Raw genomic sequence first — 25,156 nt, 5'->3', positions numbered from 1 at the left:
ATTCTTTTGTGGTTACGAGAGGGGGAGGGTGGGAGGGTGGGAGAGAAGCATTCGCTAATTAGATAGTAGATAAGAACTACTTTAGGTGAAAGGAAAGACAGCACACAATACAGGAGAGGTCAGCACAATTGGACTAAACCAAAAGCAAAGAAGTTTCCTGAATAAACCGAATGCTTCAAAGGCCAGCGTAGCAGGGGCAGGGTCTGGGGACCATGGTTTTGGGGACATTTAAGTCAATTGGCATAGTAAAATCTATTAAGAAAACATTCTGCATCCCACTTTGAAGAGTGGCATCTGGGGTCTTAAACACTAGCAAGCAGCCATCTAAGATGCATCAGTTGGTCTCAACCCACCTGGATCAAAGGAGAATGAAGAACACCAAGGACACAAGGCCATTACGAGCCCAAGAGACAGAAAGGGCCACATGAACCAGCGACTACATCATCCTGAGACCAGAAGAACTACATGGTGCCTGGCTACAACCGATGACTGCCCTGACAGGGAACACAACGGAGAACCCCTGAGGGAGCAGGAGAGCAGTGGGATGCAGACCCCAAATTCTTATAAGACCAGACTTAATGGTCTGACTGAGGCTAGAAGGACCCCATTGGTCATGGCCCCCAGACCTTCTGTTGGCTCAGGACAGGAACCATTCCTGAAGCCAAGTCTTCAGACATGGATTGGACTGGACAATGGGTTGAAGACGGATGCTGGTGAGGAGTGAGCTTCTTGAATCAGGTGGACACTTGAGACTGTGTTGGCATCTCCTGCCTGGAGGTGAGATGAGAGGGTGGAGGGGGTTAGAAGCTGGCGGAATGGACACAAAAAGAGGGAGTGGAGGGAGAGAGCAAGCTGTCTCATTAGGGGGGGAGTAATTGGGAGTGTGTAGCAAGGTATATATGGGTTTTTGTGTGAGAGACTGACTTTATTTGCAAATAATAAAAAGTATAAAAAAAAATAGTTCCTGCCTTATGTGGTTGTTGTGAAAATCAAACTAATTCTAAGTGTAAAGCATTTAGTGCCTAACCTACAATAAAATTTAGATATTAAAAATAAGAATAATTACTATTATAGCTTGTTTACAAATTTCTCCACGATTCAGCCCCTATCTGTCTTTAGTCTTCTCATTTCCCACAACCATCGTATTACCCTTCCTGGACCCACACAAGAAGACCTCATCACTCTCCTCCTTTACATTCCAATTGTAATCTTATATCTGCTTCTACTGCAGCATTTATCATTTATCTATTACATACTCTATAGTGGAGTGCCTCATGTCTTACCTACAAGAATGTGCTTCATACAGAGAATCTAATGCATCTGAGTCACCTCATAGAGTGCCTGGGCCATAAACATTTACTGAAAAAATTAAGGGGAGAGAGATGGAAAAGGACTATAGCACATGGTCATCCATCACCCATCTGCCAGTTTGTCATACTGTGGTGGCTTGTGTCTTGCTGTGATGCTAGAAGTTATGCCATAAGTATTTCAAATGCAAACAGGGTCACCCACAGTGGACCAGTTTCAATGGAGTGTCCAGATTAAGGCAAACTAAGAAGAAGGTGCTGGCGGTCTACTTCTGAGAAAACTGGCCACTGAAAACAGTATAAACAGCAGCAAACATTGTCTGACATAATACTGGAAGGTGAGCCCCTCAGGTTGGAGGGACTCAAAACATGACTAAGGAAGAGCTGCCTCTTCAAAGCTGAGTCTACCTTAATGATACAGATGAAATCAAGCTTTAGGGACCTTCATTTGCTGATGTGGCATGACTCAAAATGAGAAGAAACAGCTGCAAACATCGATTAATAATCAGAATGTGGAATGTATGAAATATGAATCTAGGAAAATTGAAAGTTGTCAAAAATGAAACAGAACATGCAAAGGTTGAGATGCTAGGCACTACTGAGCTGAAATAGACTGGTATTGGCCATTTTCAGTCAGACAATCATACGGTCTACTATCCTGGCAATGAAAAATTGAAGAGGAAAGCTGTTGCATTCATTGCCAAAGAGAACATCTGAGATCCATCCTGAAGTACGACCCCGTCACTGGTAGGATAATATCTATACATCTACAAGAAAGACCAGTTAATATGACTATTATTCAAATTTACATACCAATCACGAATGCCAAAGATGAATAAAGTGAAGAATTTACCAACTTCTGCAGTCTAAAACTGATCAAATATGCAATCAAGATGCACTGATAACTAATGGTGATTGGAATTTGAAAGTTGGTAACAAGGAAGAAGGATCTATCATTAGAAATATGGCGTCAGTGGTAGAAACAATGCTGGAGATTGCATGACAGAATTTTCCAAGGCCAACAATTTATTCATTGCAAATACCCTTTTTCAACAACATAAAATGGTAACTATACACACGGAACTCACCCCATGGAAAATGCAGGAATCAAATCGACATTTGTGGAAGTAGACAATGAAAAAGCTCAGTATCAGTAAGAACAAGGCCAGGGGCCAACTGCAAAACAGACCATCAACTGCTCATATGAAAGTTTAAATTAAAACAAGTTCATAAGAACCAAAATACAAACTTGAGTATATCCTACCTGAATTTGAGATCATCTTGAATAAAGATTTGGCGCACTGAACACTAATGATCGAAAACCAGATGAGTTGTGGGATGACATCAAAGATATCATACATGAAGAAAGCAAAAGGTCATTAAAAAGAAAGGAGAGAAAGAAAAGACCAAAATGGATGTCAGAAGAGACTCTGAAACTCTTGAATGCAGAGTAGCTAAGGTGAATGGAAAAGATGAAGTAAAAGAGCTGAACGGAAGATTTCAAGGAGTGGCTCAAGAAGACCCAGTAAAGTATTATAATGAAATGTGCAAAGAACTGGCGTTAGAAAACTAAAACGGAAGAACATGTTTGGCATTTTTCAAGATAAAAGAACTGAAGGAAAAATTCAAGCCTTCTGTTTTAATACTGAAGGATTTTATGGACAAAAAGTTGAATGCTACAGGAAGCATCAAAAGAAGATGGAAGGAATACCCAGAATCATTGTACCAGAAAGAGCTGGTTGACATTCAACCATTTTAGGAGGTGGCATATGATCAAGACCCAATTGTTCAAGCTGCACTGAGGACACTGGCAAAAAACAAGGCTCCAGGAATTGATGGAATAAAAATGAAGATGTTTCAACAAACTGGAGGTACTCACTTGTCTAATGCCGAAAAATCTGGAAGACAGCTTCCTGGGCAACCGACTGGAAAAGATACACACTTGTGCCCATTCCAGAGAAAGCTGATCTAAAGGAATGTGAAAATCACCAATCAATATCATCAATATCACACGCAAGTAAAATTTTGCTAATGACAGTTCAAAATGGTTGTAGCAGTACATCCGCAGGCAACCTGCAGAAGTTCAAATCGGATTCGGAAGAGGACATGGAATGAGGGATATCACTGGTGATATCCAATGGATCCTGCCTGAAAGCAGAGAATACCAGAAAGATGTTTACCTGTGTTTTATTGGCTATGCAAAGGCATTTGACTGTGTGGACCATAACAAATTATGGATAACATTGTAGAGAATGGGAGTTCCGGAACACTTACTTGTGCTCATGTGGAAGCTGTAGACAGAACAAGAGGCAGTCGTTAGAACAGAACAAAGGGATACTACACGGTTTAATGTCAGGAAAGGTGTGCATCAGGGTTGTACTCCTTCACCATACTCATTCAGTCTGTACTGTGAGCAAATAATCTATATGAAGAATAACATGGCATCAGGATTTTTGGAAGACTCAACAACAACCTGCTAAAATGTTAAAAAGCAGAGATGACAACTTGAAGATTAAGATGGGCGTGACCTAAGCCACAGTGTTTTCAATCACCTATATGCATGCAAAAGCTAGACAATGAAAAAAGAAGACTGAAGAAGAACTGACACCTTTGAATTGTGGAGCTGGCAAAGAATATTGAATATACTATGGACTGCCAAAAGATCTAACAAATCTGTCTTGGAAGAAGTACAACCAGAATGCTCCTTAGAAGCAAGGATAACGAGGCTACGTCTTATATACTTTGGATGTGTTATCAGGGAGTGTCAGTCCCTGGAGAAGGGCATCATGCTTGGTAAAGTAAAGGGTCAGTGAAAAAAAAGACCCTCAACGAGACAGACACAGTGGCTATAACAATGGGCTCAAGCATAACAATGATTGTGAGGATGGGCAGGACCCTGCAGTGTTTCATTCTGTTTTACACAGTCAGAACTGACTCCATGACACCTAACAACAATAACATACGCAGATGACACAACCTTGCTTGCTGTGAGTGAAGAGGACTTGAAGCACTTACTGATGAAGATTAAAGACTACAGCCTTCAGCGTGGATTACACCTCAACATAAAGAAAACAAAATCCTCACAACTGGACCAATAAGCAACATCATGATAAACGGAGAAATGACTGAAGTTGTCAAGGACTTCATTTTACTTGGATCCACAATCAATGCCCATGCAAGAAATCAAACAACGTACTGCATTGGGCAAATCTGCTACAAAAGACCTCTTTAAAGTGTTGAAAAGAGAAGATATCACTTTGAGGACTAAGGTACCCCTAGCCAAGTCATGATATTTTCAATTGTCTCACAGGCATGCAAATGCTGGACAATGAATAAGGAAGACCAAAGAAAAATTGATGCCTTTGAATATGGTGCTGGTGAAGGATACTGAATATACCATGTACTGCCAGAAGAACAAACAAATGTGTCTTGGAAGAAGTACAGCCAGAATGCTCCTTGGAAGTGATGATGGTGAGACTTCATCTCACACACTTTGGACATGTTATCAGGAGGGACCAGTCCCTGGAGAAGGACATCATGCTTGGTAAAGTGGAGAGTCAATGAAAAAGAGGCAGACCCTCAACTAGATGGAACGACACAGTGGCTGCAACAACTGGCTCAAATACATCAAAAACTGTAGGGATGTCACAGGACCAGGCAGTTTTTCATTCTGTTGTACACAGGGTCACTATGAGTTGGAACTAACTCAAAGACACCTAACGACAACATGGTCAGGCTTTCTTCAACACTGAAAATCCTATATCCTTGACCTAAAACAAAAGCAATTTTAGGAAGAGGCTGAGGAACAAGTGGGTTAGGAAAAACTCACTCTGTGACTGAGGATGAAAGAATCTATGAATTCAGATTGGTCAGAAAAGTGAAGAGTTAGATAAAAGGTAATGTGCTCTAGCCCTTGTGGCACAGTGGTTAACAGTTCAGTTGCCAACCACAAGGTCGGGAGCTGAAATCCACCAGCTGCTCCTTGGAAACCCTATGGAGCAGTTCTATTCTGTCCTATAGGGTCATATGAGTTGGAATCAACTTGACAGCAACGGGTTTGGTTTTGCTTTAATGGGTTATACGGATATCAGGATAGAAATATTAAAAACTCAAGTAACAAGGCCAAGAGAGGGAGAGAGAAAAAACATAAAGCTAATGATTAGGCTGATGCCTTAACATTGATGTATTAACAAAACAAAAAACAGAAATTTGACTGAGAACTGCTTTCTTGTATGCTCAATGGGCATGAGAGAACAGGCAAGAATGGCTTAAAATGGAATAATAAACTGTGATTAGGTATATTCTATTTGATCATTTCCCATTGTTGTGGAAAATGGAAGAAGGGATAGAAAGGTGAAGCCTGTCATTTTTACAACTAGGGTAGAAAAGTAACTAACTTTATACCCAGACCAAAACAACAATGGCATCCTGTTCTTTGGAAAATTCTTGCCCACTAACTCAATACTGTCACCATCCCCATGCCCACCCCCCCTCTTCAATCCCAATTGTGAGAGCAATAAATAAATTTGGAATTATTCCCTAATTAGCCCATCTCAACAGAACCCTTAAGCACACATATACGAAGACCCTCTTACTCCAAGCCAGGAACAAAACGCAAAGGAAACATAAACCCAGAATACTTTTCTACACTTCTGAAAATCAAGGCTCTAAAATAAAACAAAGAGCAGCACTACCAAAGTTTTAAACCCAACCAGTTGACCAGGAAGAATCAGGCTTGCTAAATTTGTAACAAACTTTGACCTGATACAGTGGTTAACACCCAAACCTGTTGTGTATGAGTAGATTCCAACTCGCAGAGACCATACAGGATAGAGTAGAACTGCCCCATAGGGTTTCCTAATCTTTAATCTTTCCAAAGTTGCCACATCTTTCTCCTGGAGAGCATCTGGTGGGTTCACATCACCAGCCTTTTGGTTAGCAGACTTAACTACTGTCCCATCAGGACTATAAACATGTACGTGAATTCTAACTTCATCATTTACTAAATGGGAAGTCTTAGGTAAGTTTCTTTTTAATTTTCTTCATCTAAAAAAATGTAGATTAAAAATTATATTATTTCATTTATGAAAATTAACTGTGGTAATACATACAAATGTTTGGTATAGTGTCTGACAAATAGTAAACACTAAATAAATAAATTAGCAGTCATTATTTCAAAGGGTGATGCTTAATGCTGAAAAGTCTGTAAGATAATTTATATATTACTATGTGATTTCAGAGTCCTGGTGGCACAGTGGCTAAAGCACTCGGCTGCTAACCAAAAGGTCGGCAGCTGGAACCCACAAACAAGCCACTCCACAGGAGAAAAATGTGGCTGTTTGCTTTTGTAAAGGTTTACAGCCTTGAAAAGCCTATGAGGCAGTTCTTCTCTGTCTTAGAGGATCACTAGGAGTCGGAATCGACTCGACAGTAATGGGTCTTATGTGATTTTAAGGGCTGAAAGTGATTAATCCGAGAGAACATAATATGCAGACTAATGACAGTTCTTTTAGATATTTATATTTTATAACAATCTTAAACTTACAGAAAGGTTATATGTAGTAAAAAGAATTTTTATTTTTCCAAACCATCTGAGTAAGTGGCCTACATGATGCCCCAACGCTCTTGGATACTTCAGTGAGTATTTCCTCCACTCTCCAAAGAATATAACCATCAAATTTGGAAATTAACATTGACACATTATGTTCACTGCTATTGCGGCAGCCTGCTCCCAAGCCTCCTCTCAGTGAATAGGTTAGAGATTCTGTGTGTCCATGCAGGAACTGCGAAGTAAGATTGACAAGAATGAAGAGTTAGATAAGCAAGCTAATGTGCATTCGTAAGAAATGTCCACCCCACTTCTAGGTTACATCTGTGCCAGAACAGAAATATTAAAAGGTCAAGTGATAAGGGTTCATGGATTGAATTGCATAACCCAAAATATCTGTCTTGGCTAGATCATGATTCCCAATATTGTATGATTGTCTACCATTTTGTCATTTGATGAGATTTCCCGGTGTGTTGTAAATCCTATCACTATGATGTAATGAGATGGATTAGTGGCAATTATACTGATGAGATCTACAAGATTAGATAGTGTTTTAAGCCAATCTCTTTTGAGATATAAAAGAGAGAGCAAGCAGAGAGACACGGGGACCTCATACCACCGAGAGGGCAGTGCCAGGAACAGAGTGCGTCCTTTGGACCTGAGGTTCCCAAATGGAGACGCTCCCAGATCAAGGCAAGACTGATTAATGACAAGGACCTTCCTCCAGAGCTGACAGACAAAGCCTTGCCCTGGAGCTGAAGCCCTGAATTTGGACTTGTAGCCTACAAAACTGTGAGAAAATCAACTTCTCTTTGTTAAAGCCATCTACTTGTGGTATTTCTGTTACAGCAGCACTAGATGACTAAGATACAAGGTAAAGAACAAAAAAAAGCTAACAATTGGTTTGCTGTCATAACACTGATGTACTAAAAAATATAAATTTACACACACATCTATATTTCTAACATCGTGAAAACTATTCAAACCGGTTAACACCATTTCCAATCCAACGCTACAGAGAGCATTCTAGTTTTCTCCACATACATTCATCACGGTTGGTAAAGTTGAAGGTCAGTGAAAAAGAGGGAGACCCTCAACAAGACAGACTGACACAGTGGCTGCAACAATGGGCTCAAATGCAGAAAGACTGTGAGGACTGTCCAGGACCAGGGAACGTTTCATTCTATTATACAAAAGGTCACTATGAGTCTGCACCGACTTGACAGCACCTAACAACAACATACTCGTTACTCCCTTCTCTGACAGAGAGAAGCCTGACTCTCATTCTTAACAATTACTTATTTGATCAGTCTCCCTTGTATGTAACCAATCTCCCATTGTTGTTGCCTACCGCTTCCCCACATGGACATTGTCCTCACCTGCTCCAGTCTAAAACTATCCCCATTACTCCACATGTAAAAGCCCCTCACTGTTCAGACCCCTGCTCCTCATGACTGGCATCCCTCCTACATTAGCTTCCTCACCCTGCTCAGGCTCTGATATACATACTGAGCTGACCCCCAGTGAGGTGCCTCCGCCACAAACAAGGTGCTGACACGCTGCACTGGAACACACCCCAGAGGAAGACTCCCATACCCTGACATCTCATGCATGGCTGCACCCTGTCCCATGTGGATGCTCTCCTCACTCTCTTATCCTGTCCAGGTGGAGACATGCCTCATTGGGACCAGCCTACTGTCCACCATACCAGGTGACCTTCATAGATGACATGCTCACCATTCATGGGCTCCAACACCCAGCACCAGAGTGCTCCCCTGTGCACAGGTGCTCCTCATCCCTCACAACTCCATCACCCAACATGGAGACCCCCCTCACCCTAGTCAGGCTTGCATATCTGCTCTCCTGAGATGACATGGCTCTGCATAAGTACACCCTACCCAGTGTGGACATCTACCTTTTTTGGCCCCATCTGATGGCTTTGGTACTCCACTGCTCACAAAGGGAAGAAGAAAACAACAAGGAAGAATCACTGATGACACTTTAAAGATGTATCAGTGAATAAACTGCATAAGCACCCATAATCAAAGTGAATTAAAAACAATATCTATCAAAATACCTGTTTTTTGTACTTAAAGAAACAGTGCTCTATTCTTTTTATACTAATTCCTTCTAAATTAAAACATCAATTAAAAATTGACAAAGAAAGGTACCTTGTCTTTCTTTCCTAGCTGAACTTGCAGTCTATCTAAAAATCTTACGTAGGCCTGTAGAAAATCTAATTAAAAAAAAAACTTATTAATTTTGAGAGTTTAAAAAGTATAGTTGCTTGAAAAATGAAAATTAAATATTAAGAAAAATATAGAATATGTTAATTTTGTTTTCAACATATTGACAGTTGTACTGTTTCTAATGCACTATCCCCAGATTAAAAAAATACTAGCTACCTTTGAGTTGATTCCAATTCATGGTCACCCCATGTGCTTCAGAGTAGAACTATGCTCTAAAGGGTTTTCAATGGCTGTGATCCTTCAGGAGGAGTCTCCGGGTGGTGTAAATGGTTAAGCGCTGGGCTACTAACTAAAAAGGTGGCAGTTCAAACTCACCCAAACATGCCTCAGAAGGAAGTCTTGTCAATCTGTTTCCAAAAGGTCTGTAATGGATTGAACTGTGACCCCAAAAATATGTGTCAACTTGGTTAGGTCACATATGGTTGTACTTTAGTGATCTTCCTATGTGTTATAAATCATAATCTCTGCCTGTGGTTGAAGAGGGTTAGGGTGGGATATAACAGTATTGCTCAGGTCACATCCGTGATCCAATGTAAAGGGAGTTTCCCTGGGGTGTGGCCTACAACACCTTTTATCTTAAAAGAGACAAAAGGAAAGGGAAGTAGGGAGTTGGGGACCTCATACCACCAACAAAGACGCACCAGGAGCAGTGTGCGTCCTTTGGACCCAGGGTTCCTGCCTTGAGATGCTCCTAGTCCAGGGGAAGATTAGTGAGAAAGACCTTCCTCCCGAGCCGACAGAGAGAGAAAGCCTTCTCCTGGAGCTGACGCCTGAATTTGGACTTCTAGTCTACTAGACTGTAAGAAAATCAATTTCTCTTTGTTAAAGCCACCCACTTACGGCATTTCTGTTACAGCAGCACTACATGACTAAGACAAGGACACAGCCCTAAAAACCCCACGGAGAGCACTCCTGCTCTGACACGTGGGGTCACCACGGGTTGGAACTGACTCAGCGTATACTTTTTTTGGGCGGGGGTCTTTTGGAAGTAGATCACCATGGCTTTCTTCAGAGGCACCTCTGAGTAGACTCAAACCGCCGACCTTTCATTTCGTAGCCAAGCGCTTAACCATTTGCACCATCCAAAGATCCCATCACAATACAACCCTACAAAAGTTAGTCTCGATTGTTAGAGGAACAACATCTTTCCCTTGCTCCTGGTTTCTAGGAGGAAAAATGTGTCAAAAGCACAAGCTGGGCCTCTCTTCACTCCTAGGAAAGTGAAGCATCTTGTCTGATTGATGATTTGGGAAGAATAACCGAGCAGAGTTCAGTTCTAGTCTTCCCCTTGTGAGTGAGCTGTCTAGAGAGGTCACACCTGCAGAGAACTCATTCTTCACTCTTCTTCCTTAGTGTTGTTGCCTAGGACTGGGTAGATTAGTCTGCCTGTGTCATACATGTCACACCACCTGACTCTCTCGTGAAGCCATTCCTCCACCTGACCTTTATCAGTAATAAAAGTGATATTCTGACCTCCATCTTTCCCTTTATTTCTCAAGTTGTTCAGAATCCAGGCAGAAAAGGACGTCATTTGAGAGTACTTTAGCAATCCAACATTTTAATTAATATATTGAAGTGTGACTGCTCATTTTCCCAGTTTTGACTTAAAAGGATTGCTTCAATTTGAGCTTCTTAAAACTATTACACACAAACAACTCTCAAACTTGAACCAACAGCAGATGTTCAAAGAGAAAATAAGCCGATTCATCTGATCATGCTTGTTTCAAAGGTTCTTAGGAAGGCTATAATCTATAATTCCTGATTTATTTCCTACTCCCACCCAAAACTTCAGTGTTGGGTATTTTCAGAATATATAATCATTTAGGTTTCAGTACCTTTGCTTATACGATCCTTCTGCCTATTCCCTCCACTCTACTCTCTTGCTAGATGTTTTAGCCCAGGCATCAGCAAGCTAGGCCTACAGGCGAAATCTGCATATTTTGGTAAATAAAGTTTTACTGGAAGACAGCCTTGCTCACTCATTTATGTACTGCCTGTGGCTGCTTTGCACTACAACAGTGAAATATGAGAAGTTGCATTAAAGACCTTATGGCCCACAAAGCCTAAAATATCTATTATGTGGTCCTTTACAGAAAGTTTGCCGACCCCTGCTTTCACTCGATCCTTTGAAACCTAGTCACTCCAGACCTTTCAAGTCAAAATTAATCACACCCTCCTATGTTCTACCATTATATTATACTTATTATACTTGTTGTTGTTAGTAACCATTAAGTTGATTCCGATTCATGGTGACCCCATGTGCACAGAGTACTTAACATGCTTGATAACTGTGAGCTCCTTAATAGGGTTCAGACTTTGAGGTCTATTCTAGTATAGACAGTAAGTTTTTTGCCCAACCCACAATTCCCACCTTTCTCATAAAATAGGAACTCCCACAAATACTTTTCACATTCTTAAATGAAATACTTTGGAGGAAGCTTCTGCCATTTTTGCTGCCCCCTTTTTTTTATTATTATTCCGTCTTAAAGGAAAGAGCAATGACTAATATTGGCAACATTCTGATAGCTGTTCCTAGTGGACTGGATTAATGTCTTAAAGGTCATTTTTCATGCATGGCCAAGCCTCCCACTCCTCTGCCTGGATGGTGGTCTTGCCTACCAAGGAGCAAATCACGTGGTACACTCACTAGGGTAGAGCTTCCTTGTATTATGGAAGTCATGCAGCTACAGCTGCTCTGTCTTTGACTGGGTTGGTTAAATTCAGTTCAGTTCAGAGGGTTAAGTAGGTAGCAAGGCCTCAATTCCATGCCAAGTTCTCCAATGCAACCTTACCATTTAAAAAGAAAAAGCTCCTATTTTGATCCCTGATTCCTAAGTCTATTTCTCTGTTCCCAGTGCAGAAGAAAAACAGAATTATACCCCAACTAATGGCACACAGCAAGACTCAACATATGTGATTACTGACTGACAACAATACGTTAATATGAAAAAAAAAAAAAAGTTACTTTAAAATGTGTAACACCCCAATGCAATATATACCACATCTTAGTGACAGGTTTTATTAGAAAAATATTTTCTTGAAAGGAAAAAAGATAAAGTTAAGAGCTCACATTCAGTGATTTAAACCACACCCACCGTATTTCTTTATTTGTCACAGTATTATGCTGCTATCAGATCTCAAACCAAAAAACCAAACCCATTGCCACTGAGTCGATACCGACTCATGGCAACCCTAAAGGACTGAGCAGAACTGCCCCATAGGGTTTCCAAGGAGCGCCTGGTGGATTTGAACTGCTGATCTTTTGGTTAGCAGCTGTAGCTCTTAACAACTACGCCAACAGGGTTTCCTATCAGATCTCAGGTTGATTAAATTGAACATATAAAAGAATCATGGATATCACCGATTGAAAAAATTATCTTACTTAGTATCTTAAATGGCATCTCTTATCTGCAAAACAAACATCTCTAGACCTCTGATCCCTCTAGTTACTGCTTCTTTTATTTGTTCTTTCTCAAAACAAAACTTCTCAAATGAGTACTCTACTATACATGCTATCTCCACATGCACACCTTATTTACTTTCTAACTTATTATAACACGGCTTCCATCTGAAATTTCTCCAGTCAGGGTCACCGAGAACTCTACATTGTAAAAAACAACGTACACTTCCCTGTTGGACGTTACTTCACATCTTATCAACATGTATGGATCCTTCCTTATAAAACTCTTCTCTCTTAGATTTGGTGATATCACTCTCTTCTGGTCTTCTTACTTGGCCAATGGTCTTATTTTTCAGTGTTAACATCCAGCGGCCTTTCCCTGAATGTTAGGATTCCTTATGGCTTGGCTCTGGGTTCTCTATTCCTCTCCATCTATATTAACCCGTACCCCTAGGTGATTGCACCCATTTCTATGGATTTAAACATCGTCTTTATGCTAGTAATTCCCTAATGTATATCTTCTGCCCTGAAACCACCACTATGTATGTATTATAGCACCTTTCCAAAAAAAAAAAAAAAAAAAGTGAACATTTGAGGACAAATATTATCCCAGTTTCACACATTTCTAAAAGACTTGTGCCTAAGATTACAATGATAGAGGCTAAGAAAAGAACTGCATTCTTTCAATTCTTAGTTCTTCCTACCACTTGTAAAGACTTGGTTCCCTATCCCTAAACAATTTATACTTAAATATGGAGACAAATAGGTCTCGAAACGGTTTTTCATTAAATGCTTCAGAAAAGACTGTACCTTACAGTTGAATTTTAAAAGTGAGTAAAGATGTAGGGCCACCAGGTGTCTGTCAGTTTGCCAGGCTGTGGTGGCTTGCATGTTACTGTGATACTGGAAGCTTTGCCATCGGTATTTTACATACTAGCAGGGTCACCCTTGGTGGACAGGTTTCGGCGGTGCTTCCAGACTAAGACAGACTAGGCAGAAGGCCCTGGCAGTCTACCTCTCAAAAAATTGGCCAGTGAAAACATTATAAATACGAGCTGAACACTGTCTGATAAAGTGCTGGAAGATGACCCCTCAGGTTGGAAGGCAATCAGATTACAACTGGAGAAGGGCTGCCTCCTCAAAGTAGAGTCAACCTTAGTGGCGTGGATGGAGTCAAGATTTCAGGACCTTATTTGCTGATGTGACATGACTCAAAATGAAAAGACACAGCTGCAAACATCCATTAGTAATCAGAACGTGAAATATACGAATTACGACTCTAGGACAATTGGAAGTTGTCAAAAGTGAAACTGAATGCCTGAACATCAACGTCCTAGGCATTAGTATGCTGAAATGGATTGGTACCAGCCATTCTGAATCAGACAATCATATAATCTACTATGTCGGGAATGACAAATTGAAGAGGAATGGCATCGCATTCATCCTCAAACATTTCAAGATCTATCCTGAAATACAACGCTGTCAGTGATAGGATAATATCCACAGGCATACATGGAAGACCAGTTAATACAACTATTATTCAAATCTGTACACCAACCAATAATGCTAAAGATAAAGAAACTGAAGATTTTTACTAACTTCTGCTGTCTAAAGTGAATCAAACATGCAATGAAGATGCACTGATAATCACTGGCGATTGCAATGCGAAGGTTGGAAACAAAGAAGAAGGATTGGTAGTTGGAAAATATGGCCTTGGTGATAGAAACAACACCAGAGACTCTATGATAGAATTCTGCAAGACCAACAACGTCCTCGTCGTAAATACCTTTTTTCAACAACATGAATGGTAACTATACACGTGGACCTCACTAGATGGAATACACACATACCAAATCAACCACATCTGTGGAAAGAGATGATAGAAAAACTCGATATCACCAGTCAGAACAAGGCCAGAGGCCAACTGTGGAACAGACTATCAACCGCTCATGTGCAAATTCAAGTTAAAGTTGGAGGAAATTAGCAGCAGTCCACAAGAGCCAAAGCAGGACCATGAGTGCAGCCTACGTGAACTTAGAGACTATCTCAAGAGTAGATTTGACGCACTTCGGTCAAATCTTCGGTCATTAGTAGATTGAACACTAATGACCGAAGACCAGACAAGTTGTGGAATGATATCAAGGACATCATACAGGAAGAAAGCAAGAGGTCATTAAAAAGACAGGAAAGAAAGAAAAAAACAAAATGCATGTCAGAAGAGACTCTGAAACTTGCCCTTGAAATGTAGAGTAGCTAAAGCAAACAGAAGAAATGATGAAGTAAAACACCTGAATAGAAGATTCCAACGGGCAGCTCAAGAAGACACAGTAAAGTATTATAATAAAATGTGCAAAGACCTGGAGCTAGAAAACCAAAAGGAACAAATATGCTTGACATTTCTCAAGCTGAAAGAAATGAAGAAAAAAATTCACTTCTCGAGTTGCAATATTTAAAGTATTAAACAACGCAGAAACATCAAAAGAAGATGGAAGGAATACACACAGTCACTGTACCAAAAAGAACTGTTCAACGTTCAACCATCTCAGGAGGTAGCAAATGATCAAGAACCAATGGTACTGAAGGAAGAAGTCTAAGCTGCACTGAAGGCACTGGTGAAAAACAAGGCTCCAGAAGCTGACAGAATGCCTATTGAGGTGTTTCAACAAACAGATGTAGCGCTGGAAGCACTCACCCCTGTATGCCGAAAAACCTGGAAGACAGCTACCTGGTCAACCAACTGGAAAAGATCCTTATTTGTACCAATTTCAAGGAAAGGTGATTCGACAGAATGCAGAAATTACCAAACAGTATCATTAATATCACATGCAAACAAAATTTTGCTGAAGACCATTCAAAAGTGGCTGGGAACGGCCAGAAATTCAAGACGGATTTAGAAGAGGACATGGAACCAGGGATATTACTGCTGATGTCAGATGGATCCTGGCTGAAAGCAGAGGATACGAGAAAGATGTTTACCTGTGTTTTATTGACTATGCTAAGGCATTCGGCTGTGTGGATCATAACAAATTATGGATAACACTGTGAAGAATGGTAATTTCAGAACACTTAATTGAGCTCATGAGGAACCTGTACTTAGACCAAGATGGAGTTGTTTGAACAGAACAAGGGGATACTGCCTTCTTTAAAGTCAGGGTTGTATCCTTTCCCCATGCTTATTCAATCTGTATGCTGAGCATATAATCTGAGAAGCTGGACTATACGAAGAATGTGGCATCAGAATTAGAGGAAGACTCGTTAACAACTTGCAATATGCAGATGACACAACCCTGGATGCTGAAAATGAAGAGGATTTGAGGCACTTACTAATGAAGATCAAAGACCACAGCCTTCGGTATGGATTACACCTCAAGACAAAGAAAACAAAAATTCTCAAAACTGGACCAATAAGCAACATCATGATTAATGGAGAAAAAACCGAAGTTGCCAAGATTTTATTTTACTTGGATCCACAATCAATGCCCATGGATTTCAGCAGTCCAGAAATCAATCAACACATTTTATTTGGGCTAATCTGCTTCAAAAGACCTCTTTTAAGTGTTAAAAAGCAAAGATATCACTTTAAGGACTAAGGTGAGCCTGACCCAAGCCATGGTGTTTTTAACTGCCTCATATACATGTGAAAGCTGAATAAGGAAGACTGGAGAAGAACTGATGCATTTGAATTATGGTGTTAGCAAAGAATATGGAATATACCATAGACTGCCAGATGAATGAACAAATCTTGGAAGAAGTACAGCCAGAATGCTCCTTAGAAGTGAGTCCTATAGGGTTGCTATGAGTCAGAATCAACTCCATGGCAATAGGTTTTTTTTTCGGGGGGGGGTGGGGGCTTTGCCATCTTCAAGTGTTAAAGCTCTATGAAGGGCTTCCATTACTTCTATAGAAGTTGAAAATAGAGGAAGAGAACGTCCTCTGCCACTAAGACTGCTAATTATAATGAGGCAGGTAATGTGGAAAAATGTCCATTCTACAAACACTTGTAAATGGCTCTTAGACAGTGATGTGGCTTATAGGAAGAAGAGTAAGCAAAGAGTAGTACCAAAAAACCGTAGCTTCAAGATGATCTATATGGTAGATTTTTGCAATAAACTAAAAGTAACTTATTGTATTCAGTTATCACATAACCAAAAGAGTGCTCAGCACGCAGGAAGGCATCAAATGTCTTTTGGTCTCCTCATACATAAAAAGGTAGGTTAGCTAAGTGCTACTCTGCGATTCTAAAACTATGATTCCATAGGTCTAGAATAACCCTAGAATACAAATCATTCAAACCCTTAATATCTTTTCCTCTAATATGATCTTTTAATTGTCATCAGCCTTTCCACCAGAAAAAAAATCTATTGGCAAAGGCATAAAGCTCAAACCTACTAATAACCTCTGTAAATCAATAATAATAATAATAATAAACCCAGTGCCATTGAGTCAATTCCAACTCATAGCGACCCTATACGATGGAGTAGAACTGCCCCATAGAGTTTCCAAGGAGCGCCTGGTGGATTTGAACTGCCGACCCCTTGGTTAGCAGCCGTTGTACTTAACTACTACGCCACCAGAGTTTCCATTATAATAATAGCTAATATTTATTGAATGCTTACTACATGGCAGGCACTGTTCTAAGTACTTCACATATACTAAAAATTAATTCTCAAACAACCTAATTATCTCCATTTTACAGGTAAAGAAACTGAAATACAGAGACTTGTTCAAACTGGTAATGGTTCAAATACAGGTAATCGAGCTCCAGAGACCATATTCTTAATTGCTGTACTATACTACACAAATAATGTACTTGAAGAAAGAGAAATGAAGCTAGAGATTTGGTTATTATCAACATATTTTAACAAGTGGGACCATGATAATTAAGAGTCGGCTCAAACCACTACAGTACAGAGCTGGACTGTTCAATATGGCAGCCACTTAGCCCATGTAGCTATTATGCACCTGAAACATGGCTAGTCAAAATTGTGATGTGCTTTAAGTGTAAAATAAATGCTAGATTTTGACAACCTATTATAAAAAAACTAAACGATCTCACTATTTTATAGTTAATGTTGAAATGATAACATTTTGCATAAAATGAGTTGAATAAAATGTGCTTTTTAATGAGGCTATTTAAAAATATAATTTAAATTATATATTTGGTTTCCATTAGACTTCTACTAGACAACATTGGTATACAGGAAAAAGCTGGGGTTTACAGAATATGATTCTAATTCAATCTTTGCCATTTTCTTTTGCTGTTGCAGCTTTAGACAAACTACAATTACACTAATTATCAGTTTTGTATCAGGAAAATAGGGTTTAAAAGTAGTCCTGAAACCTAGTGCCCAGATTTTTATTTCTAAATCTATTTTTCTTTAAAAGAAAGAGGGCTCCTTGGAGAAATGGCTGGTATCAGGGCTACGGCAGGTAAAGTACAAGATGAGCCTGGAGTATCTTGTTTTGACAGAAACTAAGGAAATGCTCAAAAAGCCATGGGGGAAAAATGGTGCCGGGTCAAAAACTACACAGGAACCAGCTTGAGGGGACTCCAACTGGGTAAACCTGGGACAGTGTGAAAATTGAAATAATGAAATAATAGATTTAACTACAGGATAAAGTAAGAATCTAAGTTCATACAGATATAAACAACTGAACAAATACATAATGGAGAAGATGAGAAAGTACTCTTGAAGACAGAATGACAACTATTAATTGTACAAGAAACAAAGTTATAAATCATCAGTGAATGCCAACACTCACAGGTCAAAGTTTAATGGCTGATAAATAATAACTTTTCAGTGGAGAAACATGGAGGATACCACCTTTAACCAAGTTTTGAAAGTTAACAGTACCAACACTGGCACAGATGACATCATGAACCTCACAATATGATGTACTGAGAAGGTGAGAACATCTCTTCAGTGGTCATACTGCCAAAAAATGCATAACCGATCTAATCATGAGACAGTAACAAATTCAAATTGAGGGAGCTTCTACAAAATAACTGGACTGTGCTTTTCAAAAATGTCAAGGTCAAGAAATACAAAGAAAATCTGAAGAAGACTAAAAGAGATGAAAAGAGACAAAAATCCTCACAACTAGACCAATAAGCAACAACATGATAAATGGAGAAAAGATTGAAGTTGTCAAGGATTTCATTATACTCGGATCCACAATCCAATGCCCATGGATTTCAGGAGTCAAGAAATCAAATAACATATTGCATTGGGCAAATCTGCTGCAAAAGACCTCTTTAAAGTGTTAAAAAGCAAAGATGTTACTTTGAGGACAAGGTACGCTTGACCCGTGGTGTTTTCAATTGCCTCCTACGCATGTGAAAGCCGGACAACAAATACGGAAGACCAAAGAAGAACTGATGCATTTGAATTATGGTGCTGGCAAACAATATTGAACATACCATAGACTGTCAAAAGAATGAACAAATACGTCTTGGAAGAAGTACAGCCAGAATGCGTCTTAACAGGGAGGATGGCAAGACTTTGTCTCACAAGCTTTGAACATGTTATCAGGAGGGACCAGTCCCTGGAGAAGGACATCATGCTTGGTAAAATAAGAGAGCCAGCGAAAAAGAGGAAAACCCTCAACAGGATGCACTGACAAAGTGGCTGCAACAATGGGCTCAAACATAGCAAAGATTGTGAGAATGGCACAGAACCGGGCACTGTTTCGTTCTGTTGTACACAGGGTCGCTATGAGTTGTAACCGACTCAATGGCACCCAGCAACAACAAAGAGATGTAAGACTAACAACCCTGGCTCTTTAGAATGGAGTGGATCTCAGACTAGAGAAAAAGAGAGCTATAAAATATAAAGCTCATTATTGGGACAATAGATAAAATCTGAATATGGACTATGGATTAGATAATAGTATTATACCAATATTAAATTTCCTGGCTTTAATAACTGCATTGTGGTAATGCAAGACAATGCCCTTGTTCTTAGGAAATACACACTGAAAAACTTAGAGGTAAAGAGGTATGAGGTTTCCAAATTACCCTCAAATGGCTCTGAACAAAATAATATATAGATGGATATAAAGCAAGAACTCAGATGAAGCAAATGTGGTAAAATGTAAAACAACTGATGGATGTGGGTAAGGTATTTGTGAGATCCTTGTGCTGTTCTTTCAACTATCCTGGTAAATTCAAAATTAGAAGGTAAAAACAAATAAGCAAAAACCAAAAACAAAAAAAAAACTTGTCCTACTTCTAGATCGAATATACTAATAAAACTATACAAATTCTCATAATGCTCAAAAAATATACTAACGCAAAGCATTATTATTAATAAAAAAAGCAAAGTACTTCAGATCAAGAGGCATATCTTTTATTCTAGACCTAAATGTTTTTAATATTATGACTTCTCAGATACTAATTTTATTATATATTCCTTAAGATCTGGGACTTTGTCCATTATCACTCCATACCATACTGAATAGTAGGATACTACTTATTATATCCAATAAGCACTCAAACATTTGTTAGCTGAGCACACTCAAAATTCCACAGTACAAAACGATTATAGAAATATCATCAAATTATAAAAAGCACCATATTGCAAATAAAGCTATTAATTGGGAAACAGAGCTTATAGGATCACCCTTCAATTAAATAATAAAAGAGAAAAACCAGAAATAAATCAGAGTAGCCACAAATCTAACAGTAAAGAGACAAGTTCCACAAATAGTGTGTCTTTTCATACCAAGAGTTAAACATCTTAGCTCTTCAGCTAACTACAAGTAGTCACTGTAATTAAATCTTTTTCTCCTATAAAGTTAGATTACACACGAGTTATAAAAAAATTTAACTACTTTAAAGAGTTAAGCTAAGAACAGAAATTCAACACTTCTGTACGGGTTCGTTATTAATCTGATGCACAACCTTGAGATACTTCATCTAAAAATGAGATATTTAGATCATTTTCTTCACAAAGGGAAAAAGGAGAATATAAAAATGATATGAAGCAACAAAGAATATTCAATACAGAAATAAATGCACACACACAGAAGAAAAAGAACATGACTTTTTTTTGTAAATACATTTAAAAAATAATGTAAGCACATACATAGCAAAAGCTAATTAAAATAATCATACAAACTACATTTTATCTCACGTCACACTATGAATAAGTGCTTCACGTAAGGACAGTAAAAAACAAAACATCCTATCAGTAATTGTTTGTTAACAAAGTATGACACGGATCTCACTAGATCTCCTGACTAGGACCAGAGCTGTGGAAAGTAATTCTCAAATAAACTTACAGCCCCAGAAAATTTCCTTTCACATACAATATCCTCTCAACTCAAAAACTCAGCGCCGTCAAGTCGATTCCGACTCATAGCAACCCTATAGGACCATAATTATATGTTACATCAGAAATGTAATATGGAGATTGCATATTAGACATACAGTATAAACTCTAAATTTTCAATATCTTCCAATCATACTTTAGTATGCAAGTAGGTAAGGCAGAAAGATACTTGCATTTCTTTTTCCCCATCAAATTCAATTAATTTTGTTTCACGTCTCTAAAATTTGACTATTTTTCAAAAGTACATACATTTTTGTGATACAAAGTGATACTTAACGCATCTAAATAAGCTAAAAGAGAAGGAAAAAAATCTAAATGTTTTTAAAATGTAAAAACTGACTAAGGATACCCTCAAATCACTGTGTGCCTGGTAAAACTTAACACAGTAATATCACAAGCAAGTGTGACCATGCTGTCATCCTACCTGACCCCAAATGATGAATTCTACAATTTCTTAACAGGTTTTTAGGGGAAGAGATCTTCACACCAGCAATGATTTTTTAAAAAAAGGGGCGGGGGGCGATTTTTATTCAAGAAGCACCACTAACATTTAGCTTTTTTTTTTAATTTGAGGTTTTTTTTTCACTTTTAAAAAAGAACTAAGATCACTTATGAATATTTGACTTAAGCTTTTTTCATCAACTTTTTTTTGGGGAAGACCAAAATATATTTCGTAAGAGTAACAACAGTAAACTGCCTAAACAACACTTGAATGCCCCTAATCGGAGCAGCCTTCCTTCTTGGGCATTTTCCTACATCCGTCGTGTTCTGCAAGGCATATTTCTGAACTGAAGGTGTACTAGCTTACCATCTCCTTTTCATTCTTGAAAACAGGAAAGATCTTAGGGCGCAAACGAAAACAGTCTGAGAGGGGTGGGGGGAAGGGGCGCGAGGTGGCGCAAGAGCAGATGGAAACAAGGTAAGACAGTTGTTTTCTTAAGGCACTAAGGTTACTCCCCAAACTCCAAATGCCAAGAACCAAAGAGAGTAGTGCAAGCTGCTGCCACTACGCACTCCTTAGACAATAAAACCGTCCTACTCTTCCCCTGCTCTATCACCCACAACTCCCTTCCAAAACAAACACAAAACACACTCCCATACATGTTATCCCCTCCATGCACACGAAACCAACCTGCTGGATAACACCTCCAAACATTCGTCTCACGCAGGCAAAAAAGCGACGACAGCAAGCTAAGGAGTCCCCACCACGTCCCACTGCCCTGAGCAAGCCACAGGATGAGAGCCCCAAGCCCCGAAGTTTGAAGGGAATCAAATCAGACCCCGCCAAAACGAGAAGGCGGAATGGAAGGAGAACGGGGACCGGAGGTGGGAAGGCGGTGTGTTTGTGCATGTGCACCGAAGAGCCCATCACATGACAGTAAGAGAGGACCAGAGTCTTCGGGGTGTCCGCAAGTGGAGGGGGGTGCCGTTGCCACGGCAACGCCCCCCCCCATTCCGTCCAGACTTCCAAAGAGGGAGGAAGAACTTCAAATCCCAACCGTCAGCGCTCGAGCGGCTCCTTCTTAAAGAGGTACACACCGCGCCGCCGCCACCGAGCGCGAGAGGGCAGAGTTGGGCGCCCCCCGGCCCCCAGGCGACGCCCCCGCCGCCCCTCGACCCCCGCTGGCCCACCTGCCGCCCCAGCCCGAGGAACGCCCGGGAGGTCTCCGGGCCCAGGGCACTCGGACGCGCCAGCCGGCCCGGCCCCCGGCGGCGAGAAGGGGGTGTGTGTGCGGCCGGCGGAGCGCAAACCAGCCCGCCTTCCTCCCGCCGGCGCCCTGACCCGCCGGGCCGCTTCCTCCCTCTTGACAGGAGGACAGCAGGCGGCCCGAGGCGCCGAGGAGTTTCGGGGAGAGCGCGGGCGCGCCGAGCGGTTTCCCCAGGGGCGCGGCAAGCGGGTCCGAACTAACAGTTCCCGGGCAGCCCAAACGCCGAGAGGGCGCAGGAGCGCGGACGGCGCCCGGCGAGGAGCCCCAGACAAAAGGCGAGCGCCGAACCGTCCGCGCCGCCGCCGCTCCCATCGCTTTCCCATTGAACTGACCCGAACAGGAGGTTCAACTCAAACCCTCCTTAGCCCAAACTCCTCCGGCTGCGGCAGCCGCGCCGCGCGGAGCCCGGGGCCGGCGTGTCTCTCTTACCTACACAGTGCATGAGGCGGTGGCGCCAAGAGTCGAGTTCCCGCCGGAATCCTCTCCTCTCCGCCGCGCACCGAGGGCTCCGGCACTGAGCAGCGGCGGCGGCGGCGGCGGCAGCAGCGGCGGCGGCAGCGGCCATTCTCTCTCTTCCCTTGTCCATCTGCGTCCCGCGTCACGCGCCCTCATTTACATACGAGCGGCGCAGGCACGAGGCAGGGGCGCGAGCCCTCGGCGCGAGCCCCGGAGCGCGCGCCCCCCGGAGGGGGTTGATTGACACGTGTCACTACCTTCCCTCTGCCCTTCCCTCCCCCTCCCACCGCTCCCTCAGGGAGAGGCGGGGAGGGAGCAGGAGAAGGAGGAACAACCTGCCGCTTCCGCCGGCCCCGCCTCCCCATTCCCACTCCCCTCTCCCCCCTCCCTCCAGAGTTTACTCCAGCGAGCCATACTGCTCCTGCCGCCCGCGAAAACCGTGAGCCGGAGCGAGAGGTTTGGAGCACCGCCAGGAACCTGCGCGCTAATAGAGCGCACAACGACTAGCAACGCCTCCCTTCAGCCTTCGCGACGGGACTCCGGACACCCGGAAACTTCACTTCCCAGGCTCCATTGCGCGGGAGTCCCGAAGCGGAGCTCGGCGCCACGGCGCGATGCATGCTGGGGCTTGTAGTCCAGGAGGGACAGGCACTCACCGGTCTCGGTTTCTCCACCGCCACTCCCTGTCACCAGGAGTGCGAGCTGCCGGCGTTAGCCGGCCTGAGCCGCCTTAGCTTCTTGAAGCTCCTCTGTGAAAGGGCGATGGCAGCTGCAGGATTCTGTCCCTTGCGTGTTCAGGCTGCGCTTTGTGTTTTAAGTGGCGGAAACTTCGGGGGCATTGTCGTCCCCTCTCTCTGAAGGGAAAGAGCAAGTGGATCAAACGTCCAAAGAAAGATCAAGATCCCGCAGTGACTTCAGTTTCCAGAGCGAAGAGCTCTCGGACAGCGTGAATATTTGCAAGGATCTGGGGAAAGATACGGGACTTTTTCACCAAAAATTATCTACGGAGGCTTGGGTGGGTGGGTGAAAACTCCAAAGGGGAAACTTTTTATATTTCGCAAAATGTAAACCACTGGACGGCAGCGACCCACTGAGACTTCTGTACCGTAACTTTGACTTGCCCGACCCTAAGACAGTACCTGGCACAGGATTAGCACTTTACAAACGTATGGAATGAATTCTACGTTGTGCTAGGGAAAGGCTTTTGATTAAAAATAAACTCTAATTCATTTTGGGTTTAGCATCAGAGCGATGCGTGTGTCTGTGTATACGTGCAAGGGGCAGAACTGAAGCTAAGCTACCCAAAGTTAGCCGAGAAGTACTGTATATTACTGGGAACTTATGCACAAGTTTGTGAGAAATAGGTTCTAATTCTTCCTGGCAAGACCTATGAACGAAATAAGTTCAGTTCTACCCTTCTTGTTTTGTGCTTATCCTCGTTCACCTTCTCTCTTTTTCTTCTGTGAGAAAGTGTTTCCTTGGTCATTACCTCAAGAATGAAGATGTGGTTTTGCATCTTCATAAATAAAATTAAAAAAAAAAAATGAAGCTTGAAATCCCAAAATCACCTTTTCTAGAATGGCCATAATTGGAGAAGCAGGCGAAATCATTAGTGCTTTTGGAATTATTAGTGGATAATTTCAGTTGCTGATTCCACTCATATTGTAATTGCCAAGGAGATCAATCTTTGTAGCTTTCCTGATCACTTTTACAATAATCTCTTATAATAGTTAGGATGGGCTAGGTTACAGTGCAGAAAAAATGTAGCCAAAAATCTCAGCAGCTTAAAACAACAAAAAACTGCATTTCCTGCTTACCTACATGTTCAACTATGCTGGGAGGAGGGGAGAGTAGGGCTTCTTTTTTCATGGTTCTTATAAAGGACTCTGATGACTTAGGGAAGCTCCACCCTCTGGAACTTTCCCAGTTGCATGGTAGGCAGAAGGAAGATGAGGAGTGGAAAGCTGGTTCTTTCTGAAAGTAATACAAATCACTTCTGCTCGTATTTCATTGACCAAAGCAATCATATTGGTATGCCTAGCCCTGGTGGTGCAATGGTTTAAATGCTCAGCTGCTAACCAAAAGGTAGGTAGTTGGAACCCACCAGCTGCTTCATGAGAGAAAAGACCTGGCAATTTATCGCCATAAAGATTA

General features: G+C 41.4%; 1 protein-coding gene across 13 annotated transcripts in view; it reads right to left on the bottom strand.

The window, feature by feature from the left end:
- The window catches only part of LCORL (ligand dependent nuclear receptor corepressor like), a 217,266-nt gene extending 193,929 nt beyond the window's left edge, over positions 1-23,337 (bottom strand). For 2 of the 13 annotated variants that reach the window (XM_049886991.1, XM_049886988.1), the window contains exons 1-2: positions 22,976-23,061; positions 3,187-3,275 (exon numbers count right to left, since the gene is read on the bottom strand). Coding sequence is in view for 10 of the 13 variants with exons in the window: in XM_049886997.1 (XP_049742954.1) it covers positions 22,976-23,132 (157 nt within the window). In the remaining 3 variants the exon portion in view is untranslated. Of the gene's footprint in view, positions 1-3,186; positions 3,276-22,975 lie in introns of all 13 variants that reach the window. The other 11 variants (XM_049886985.1, XM_049886984.1, XM_049887007.1 and 8 more) reach the window with 9 other exon arrangements.
- Positions 23,338-25,156: the final 1,819 nt, after the last annotated feature.

The sequence above is a fragment of the Elephas maximus genome, chromosome 5 (assembly GCF_024166365.1).
Source record: "Elephas maximus indicus isolate mEleMax1 chromosome 5, mEleMax1 primary haplotype, whole genome shotgun sequence".
Taxonomy (NCBI): domain Eukaryota; kingdom Metazoa; phylum Chordata; class Mammalia; order Proboscidea; family Elephantidae; genus Elephas; species Elephas maximus.
This window is presented reverse-complemented; position numbering and strand designations above follow the sequence as displayed.